The following is a 9203-nucleotide window of genomic DNA, read 5'->3' as shown; positions in this document are numbered from 1 at the left end:
GAGGAGGATGTGGAGGACAAGGAGAATGTGGAGGACAAGTAGGAGGAGGATGTGGAGGAGGAGGAGAAAGTCAGTGATAGTAATCGCGTTACATGGGTAAAATGTGTTCCAGTGTTTCCATACAGCGGGTATAGCAATAAAACACTTCACCAGCAGCTTCAGACCAACCCAATGCCATACTAGCACATATATAGAGACATCGCAAGAAAACAAGGTGACACGGGAGAAAGTCTCACACACAAGGTTTTACTCTATCCCAACATCCAATGTTCAAAAGTTAAATTATTTCACGTTCAAAAACCTCTAAGGTAAACATTTTTTATTTTTTTATTGACCACAAACACAATTAATTATTTTTTGTTGTTGTTCCATAAAATACAGCTGACACGGAAAACACTGAACTTTCAGTTTATGCAAATACAGTTGTGTTTGTGTGACAGTGCTGTTTCAGTGGTAATAGCTTCTAACTGGCTTTTTGATCAATCACATTAGCTTATGGTCTGAAATCAACACTGTCACAGTGTAGCCTGGTTCTATGGTAAATAACTACCTTACATATAGTATATTACTGTTCCTTCTCTAAAAAAATACAATAACATGTGCTATTCTCTGCAAGATGAATGTTAGATAGTTTGATTTGAAACTCTTTATATCAATATATTTCTTAAAACCATGTTCAAAAAGATTTAAATAAGACAAAGAAAGGTGTGGTTTGTCCTAGAAACAGTCTCCTGGCCGCGATCAAAACATCTGAACAAAATCACATTTATAAAATGCATCACAAATACATTTTGTGATGTTGTTTGCTCTTTCACATCTTTTTGTTGAGCCCTGGTTGGTGTTTGATTGTCATATTGGTCTATTGGACCTGCAAGTCTGAGGAACTCCTTCCCTTCCTTCTGATTAATACGCCACAAAGCATTATGGACCTCAGTAGATCTCTGACTGGAGCTATTTCACATACAGATATGGACAGAGGAACATGTCCACTGGGAAAGTGTCACCATTACCATCCCACTGGACATGTCCACTGGGAAAGTGTCACCATTACCATCCCACTGGACATGTCCACTGGGAAAGTGTCACCATTACCATCCCAGTGCACACAATGGATGTTGAAGGTAAACGTTGTCTTGAAAACAAATTAACATATAATTAACTGTATGGTATGATGTCATTAACTATATGGTGATGTCATTAATGGTATGGTATGATGTCATTAATGGTGTGGTATGATGTCATTAACTGTATGGTATGATGCCATTAACTGTATGGTACGATGTCATTAACTTTATGGTATGATGTCATTAACTCTATGGTGATGTCATTAACTGTACCGTATGATGTCATTAATGGTATGGTATGATGCCATTAAATGTATGGTATGATGTCATTAACTGTATGGTACAATGTCATTAACTGTATGGTATGATGTCATTAACGGTATATTATGATGTCATTAACTGTATGGTACGATGTCATTAACTGTATGGTATGATGTCATTAACTGCATGGTATGATGCCATTAACTATATGGTGATGTCATTAACTGTACCGTATGATGTCATTAACTGTATGGTATGATGTCATTAATTGTATGGTATGATATCATTAACTGTATGGTATGATGTCATTAACTGTATGGTATGATGTCATTAACTGTATGGTATGATGTCATTAACTGCATGCTATGATGTCATTAACTACACAGTGATGTCATGAACTGTACCATATGAGGTCATTAATGGTGTGGTATGATGTCATTAACTGTATGGTACGATGGCATTAACTGTATGGTATGATGTCATTAACTGTATGGTATGATGTCATTAACTGTATGGTATGATGTCATTAACTGCATGGTATGATGTCATTAACTATATGGTGATGTCATTAACTGTACCATATGATGTCATTAATGGTGTGGTATGATGTCATTAACTGTATGGTACGATGTCATTAACTGTATGGTATGATGTCATTAACTGTATGGTATGATGTCATTAACTATATGGTGATGTCATTAACTGTACCATATGATGTCATTAACGGTATATCACGATGTCATTAACTGTATGGTACGATGTCATTAACTGTATGGTATGATGTCATTAACTGCATGGTATGATGTCATTAAATATATGGTGATGTCATTAACTGTACCGTATGATGTCATTAACTATATGGTATGATGTCACTAACTGTATGGTATGATGTCATTAACTGTACCGTATGATGTCATTAACTGTATGGCATGATGTCATTAACTGTATGGTATGATGGCATTAACTGTATGGTGATGTCATTAACTGTATGGTATGATGTCATTAACTGTATGGTATGATGTTATTAACTGTATGGAATGATGTCATTATCTGCATGGTATGATGTCATTAACTGTATGGTATGATGTCATTAACTGTATGGCATGATGTGATTAAATGTATGGTATGATGTCATTAACTGTATGGTACGATGTCATTAATTGCATGGAATGATGTCATTAATTGTATGGTATGATGTCATTAACTGTATGGTATGATGTCATTAACTGTATGGCATGATGTCATTAACTGTATGGTATGATGTCATTAACTGTATGGTATGATGTCATTAACTGTATGGTATGATGTCATTAACTGTATGGTATGATGTCATTAACTGCATGGTAAGCTCTGTCTGTGTCATCATACCATCATCAACTACCAGACAATTATTAGCAGAAAAAAATTTGATGGAGAAAATAAATCAGTTTCGAAAATAAAATACAAGATTTAAAAGAATATAAGATTTTCTAAAATCTTAAAACAGTACTTTGATTGGATTTAGAGCCCTTAGCTTGAAGTTATATATTATGGGGGTGACAACATTCACTGTTACTAATCCAAAATAACCAAATCAGTCCAAATTGTAGATGTTTTTGTGAGGAGTGATCCAGGTCAAACTGCCAATTATCCTGTTGATATAGTCCATGTCAAATATTTATTATTAAAAACAATGATGACAGAAATAAAATGTCATGTATTTTCACCATCACACACGCAATCACACATACATGTAAATATTTATAAGGAAGCAAGCAAATGATTATTAACAAACATAAAACAAAAATTCATAAATACAAAAGTGTATACTAATCAAGAGAAAATAGGTCCCTATCACTGTGGGAAGAGAAATGAGGTCCCTACTACTGTGGGAAGAGAAATGAGGTCCCTACTACTGTGGGAAGAGAAATGAGATCCCTACTACTGTGGGAAGAGAAATGAGGTCCCTACTACTGTGGGAAGAGAAATGAGGTCCCTACTACTGTGGGAAGAGAAATGAGGTCCCTACTACTGTGGGAAGAGAAATGAGGTCCCTACTACTGTGGGAAGAGAAATGAGGTCCCTACTACTGTGGGAAGAGAAATGAGGTCCCTACTACTGTGGGAAGAGAAATGAGATCCCTACTACTGTGGGAAGAGAAATGAGGTCCCTACTACTGTGGGAAGAGAAATGAGGTCCCTACTACTGTGGGAAGAGAAATGAGGTCCCTACTACTGTGGGAAGAGAAATGAGGTCCCTACTACTGTGGGAAGAGAAATGAGGTCCCTACTACTGTGGGAAGAGAAATGAGGTCCCTACTACTGTGGGAAGAGAAATGAGGTCCCTACTACTGTGGGAAGAGAAATGAGGTCCCTACTACTGTGGGAAGAGAAATTAGGTCCCTACTACTGTGGGAAGAGAAATGAGGTCCCTACTACTGTGGGAAGAGAAATGAGGTCCCTATCACTGTGGGAAGAGAAATGAGGTCCCTACTACTGTGGGAAGAGAAATGAGGTCCCTACTACTGTGGGAAGAGAAATGAGGTCCCTACTACTGTGGGAAGAGAAATGAGGTCCCTACTACTGTGGGAAGAGAAATGAGGTCCCTACTACTGTGGGAAGAGAAATGAGGTCCCTACTACTGTGGAAATAGAAATGAGGTCCCTACCACTGTGGGAAGAGAAATGAGGTCCCTACTACTGTGGGAAGAGAAATGAGGTCCCTACTACTGTGGGAAGAGAAATGAGGTCCCTACTACTGTGGGAAGAGAAATGAGGTCCCTACTACTGTGGGAAGAGAAATGAGGTCCCTACTACTGTGGGAAGAGAAATGAGGTCCCTACTACTGTGGGAAGAGAAATGAGGTCCCTACTACTGTGGGAAGAGAAATGAGGTCCCTACTACTGTGGGAAGAGAAATGAGGTCCCTACTACTGTGGGAAGAGTAATGAGGTCCCTATCACTGTGGGAAGAGAAATGAGGTCCCTACTACTGTGGGAAGAGAAATGAGGTCCCTACTACTGTGGGAAGAGAAATGAGGTCCCTACTACTGTGGGAAGAGAAATGAGGTCCCTACTACTGTGGGAAGAGAAATGAGGTCCCTACTACTGTGGGAAGAGAAATGAGGTCCCTACTACTGTGGAAATAGAAATGAGGTCCCTACCACTGTGGGAAGAGAAATGAGGTCCCTACTACTGTGGGAAGAGAAATGAGGTCCCTACTACTGTGGGAAGAGAAATGAGGTCCCTACTACTGTGGGAAGAGAAATGAGGTCCCTACTACTGTGGGAAGAGAAATGAGGTCCCTACTACTGTGGGAAGAGAAATGAGGTCCCTACTACTGTGGGAAGAGAAAAAGTAAGAAATAGATCAAAATAACATCTCGAGTGACACAGTGGTGTATATTGTACATTGTTGAACACTTGGCAAAAGTCAAAAATGAACATATACAAGGATATGGAAGCAATCAAGACATTGAGGACAGCTAGTTGAAGAACACACCTACAGTAGGGTGGTGAGGTGAGGCTGAGTGGAATGTGATGGCAGTGGTGTCTACAATAACAGCACAAGATGAGGAGTCATACTGACAGCCTCGGTGGAGCATGCAGTGCACAACACACAGGGTTTTTAGGTCCACAAACTACTGACACTTCCATCATAGCAGGGGATGCCCACTCCATCATCAGGCTCATAGAAACAGAGAGAGAGAGAGAGAGAGAGGGAGAGAGAGAGAGAGAGAGCGATAGAGAGAGAGAGAGAGCGATAGAGAGAGAGAGACAGAGAGACAGAGAGACAGAGAGAGAGAGAGAGAGAGAGAGAGAGAGAGAGAGAGAGAGAGAGAGAGAGAGAGAGAGAGAGAGAGAGAGAGAGAGAGAGAGAGAGAGAGAGAGAGAGAGAGACAGAGACAGAGAGAGAGAGAGACAGAGAGAGAGAGACAGAGAGACAGAGAGAGAGGTGGTGTGTGTGTGGGGGGGGGGGGGGGGGCATAGCATACACACCCCTAGAGCAAAGCTTGGTGTAGCTTCCTGTATTTCAGGTTACACCAGCTCGGATGATGGCTCTTACTGAGCTGGAGCTCCAGAATGATTTCAGGGCGTCACACGGACTGCTCCTTAGGGAAGAGGGGCCGTGGAGCCTCGCCCTGACCTTGGCCTTGGGCAGGGTAGCTGGCGGGGTACATGGGGTTGTTGGAGAGAGGATGTGTGTAGGGGTTCTGGGGTAAGAAGGTAACGGGAGGGGGGTAGGCCTGAGTTGGTTGTGACTCGAGACAGTGTTCCTTGTTGTAGACTCGATGGTAGCTCACATGTTCAGCCGGGTTTGATAGTTCGTGTCTCCCACAGTTCTGTGGAAACAACGACAGAATGAAAACAAACTTTAAGAAAATACGAACGAATACATTACGGGAAAACTTTACATAAAGATGTTTTTATTACACATATTACACTATTACACTAGTTACAACAGCTTTCCACTAATATTATTTACAATGTGACTACAGTTTTGACAAGATTTCTTCATCAAGGGACAATCAGGAGGAGGATACGTATCACGTATCATCCTCCTCTCACTTAGCTTGGATAGCAACAAAGTACATTCATAATGACATGGTGCATTTTGTTACATCCTTTTGCACAGTAAAGCCTCCAAAAATAGATGCTTTGAGAGTATAAAAAAATTCTGACATTTCCTACATGTCATCATGATACCTAAATCCTATTTATCAAGTTTATTTTGATGATCTGTTGTATTTGTTTTTATGTTTTTGTAATAGTTGTTTGTTCACTAATGTTTTCATTACCATTATGTACCGTCCTCCTAACAGATCATAATGATCACCTACTGTAAACACCTGCAGATATAAAAACTACGGCTTGACGCTGTGATGAAGGCAGAACTGCCGAAACGTCCGGACAAAAATAAAAAGGTGAAATGAGGTGATGTCTTTTTGTCATTTTTAAATTAACTTTTTTGGAGCGCCACTGTTTCATCTGGAATGGATCAGCAGGAGAAAAAGGTATGTAATATTATGCCTTCTCATTGCAGTCGCTGTAGTCATAATATACAGGAAAACTATTACCTTAACGTGAGGACTCGGCTGCAGATGGAAATGTTAGACAAGGGCAGTTTAAGTATAGGATGATACAGCGTCTGTGCCACCAGTAAAGACAGGATAGCAGTGTTAAACCCCTGCACTGTCCCCGCAGCCGGACAATTTTCTCACGGCTTCTGGAAAGGAAATGAATTCGGCTCAACCTGTGTCGCCGATAGAGACTTTCAAGGCTAATCTGAAGATGTCTGAGGTTTAAACTGGCGAGTGTAGAGAGTAGAGGGATATTGTTATCCACGTCGTCACCAACGATGTTAGAATGAAAAAGACAAATCAAAACCATTGAAGTATTATTTGTCACATACACGTGTTTAGCAGATGTCATTGCAGGTGTAGCGAAATGCTTGTGTTTCTAGCTCCAACCGTGCAGTAATCTCTAACAAGATACTGCGTATCTAACTTTACACACAATCTAAAGTAAAGGAATGGAATTAAGAATATATAAATATTGGAAGAGCAATGTCAGAACAGGAAAGACTGAGATACAATAGAATAGGATAGAATTCATTATATACAGTGGCCTGCGAAAGTTTTCAGCCCGCTTGGCATTTTTCCTATTTTGTTGCCTTACAACCTGGAATTAAAATGCATTCTGGGGGGGGTTGTATAATTTGATTTACACAACATGCCTACCACTTTGAAGATGCAAAATATGTTTTATTGTGAAACAAACAAGAAATGAGACAAAGAAATGTCAAACGTGATCGTGCATAACTATTCACCCCCCCAAAGTCAATACTTTGTAGAGCTTTTGCAGCAAATACAGATGCAAGTCTCTTGAGTTATGTCTCTATAATTAGGGATAGCCCCCATTTTTTTAATTTTTGCCTAAAATGACATACCAAATCTAACTGCCTGTAGCTCAGGACCTGAAGCAAGGATATGCATATTCTTGATACCATTTGAAAGGAGACACGTTGACGTTTGTGGAAATGTGAATTGAATGTAAGAGAATATAACACAAGAGATCTGGTAGAAAACCATACAAAGAAAAAATAAAATAAAATTCTACCACCATCTTTGAAATGCAAGAGAAAGGTCCCACTTCTAGCCATCACTCTGGTTGTAATTCCGATAGTGTATGTGCAAAGTTTCAGACGGATAACTTGAAGTATGAGCGAACCACATGACATTTAGTGTGAAGTCAATGTACCTGGGCAAATCGTGAAGGAGACATTTGCATTCATATTACATTTTTCTGCAAGAATATCGTCAAAACTGTATACTTGGACTTTTTTGGGGGGGGATTTTTCAGTATTAGTAGCCATATTAAGTTCAACATTTGCAAAACAACCAGTTTTCATAACTTCATAGCTCTCCATATTCTTATAATTTTTATCCAAAATGAAAATTATGCTGTCGTACAAGGTTAGTAGCTACATTCTACGACATATACATGGTTTACTCCCGTAAAGCCCATCTCATTGGCTATCTAGCTAGCTTCGTTAGTCCCCGATTGGTGCTTATTTGACAAAGTTAGCGTCGTTCAAGTGAAGGCCGTCTGCATCATTGGCTTACCATGAAGGAGTCGCTCTCTGACCAAATATGGTGTCCTATAGGATATACTACACCCCTAATGATATAGTGACGTCTGGTTACGTTCTAGGATCTCTGAAGAATAAATACAAATGTGATTTGACTGTTTGAAACAACATTTAGGGTTAGATTTTCACAGATTTTTTTCTTTGCAAATTGAACGAGTGGAAATACAAAATCAATCGTGCTATATGGACCTTTTTAGGATATGATGAAGGATTTTATCTAACAAAACGACACTTCATGTTATCTCTGGGACCCTTTGGATGATAAATCAGAATGTATCAGAACGCAAGATTTTAGAATGTAAGTACACATTTCACCTTCAGAGGTGAATTTATCAACCCTATCCCAGTGACAAAAAGTGTTTTGTTGTTAGGAGCTCTCCTCAAACAATAGCATGGCATTTTTTCACAGTAATAGCAACTGTAAATTGGACAGTTCAGTTTTTTTAACAAGAATTTAAGCTTTCAGCCGATATAAGACACTTATACTGTATATACCGACATTTGTTGTTTCTCTAAAACCTCGTGACACAAGGAGCTGCGTGATTTACAACTGTCCTGTTGACGGGACGCCGATCCCCAGCCACTGGGATTTTTGTCCATTCTTCAAGGCAAAACTGCTCCAGCTCCTTCAAGTTGGATGGGTTCCGATGGTGTACAGCAATCTTTAAGTCATACCACAGATTCTCAATTGGATTGAGGTCTGGGCTTTGACTGGGCCATTCTAAGACATTTAAATATTTCCCCTTAAACCACTAGAGTGTTGCTTTAGCAGTATGCTTAGGGTCATTGTCCTGCTGGAAGGTGAACCTCCATCCCAGTCTCAAATCTCTGGAAGACTGAAAGAAGTTTCCTTCAAGAATTTCCCTGTATTTAACGCCATCCATCATTCCTTCAATTCTGACTGAGTTTCCAAATCCCTACCGATGAAAAACATCCCCACAGCATGATGCTGCAACCACCATGCTTCACTGTGGGGATGGTGTTTTCGGTGACTTCAAAATTCACATGGAGAAGTCCACAGACCCAATCCAAAATGCTTTCGGAGCCATCATCGACTCAGTGGGTTTTGTCCAACATGTCTCCGGACCTACGCATTACCACAGTCATACCCTGGATCTAGTTTTGTCCCGTGGAATAGATATTGTGGATCGAATAGTTTTTACCTCATAATCCTCGACTATTGGACCATCATTTTATTACATTTGCAATCATTACAAATAATTTGCTCAGATTCCAACCAAGGATTATCAAG

At 39.8% G+C, this 9203-nt stretch overlaps 1 protein-coding gene across 2 annotated transcripts in view; it reads right to left on the bottom strand.

The window, feature by feature from the left end:
* Positions 1-4555: 4555 nt before the first annotated feature.
* Positions 4556-9203, bottom strand: part of LOC139549546 (nectin 1b-like) — a 735897-nt gene continuing 731249 nt past the window's right edge. The window contains exon 9 of one of the 2 annotated variants that reach the window (XM_071360154.1): positions 4556-5642. In XM_071360154.1, coding sequence (XP_071216255.1) covers positions 5397-5642 — 246 coding nt within the window. In that variant the 3' untranslated portion in view covers positions 4556-5396. The remainder of the gene's footprint in view (positions 5643-9203) is intronic. The other variant, XM_071360156.1, reaches the window with a different exon arrangement.

The sequence above is a fragment of the Salvelinus alpinus genome, chromosome 22 (assembly GCF_045679555.1).
Source record: "Salvelinus alpinus chromosome 22, SLU_Salpinus.1, whole genome shotgun sequence".
NCBI classification, from domain to species: Eukaryota; Metazoa; Chordata; class Actinopteri; order Salmoniformes; family Salmonidae; genus Salvelinus; species Salvelinus alpinus.
This window is presented reverse-complemented; position numbering and strand designations above follow the sequence as displayed.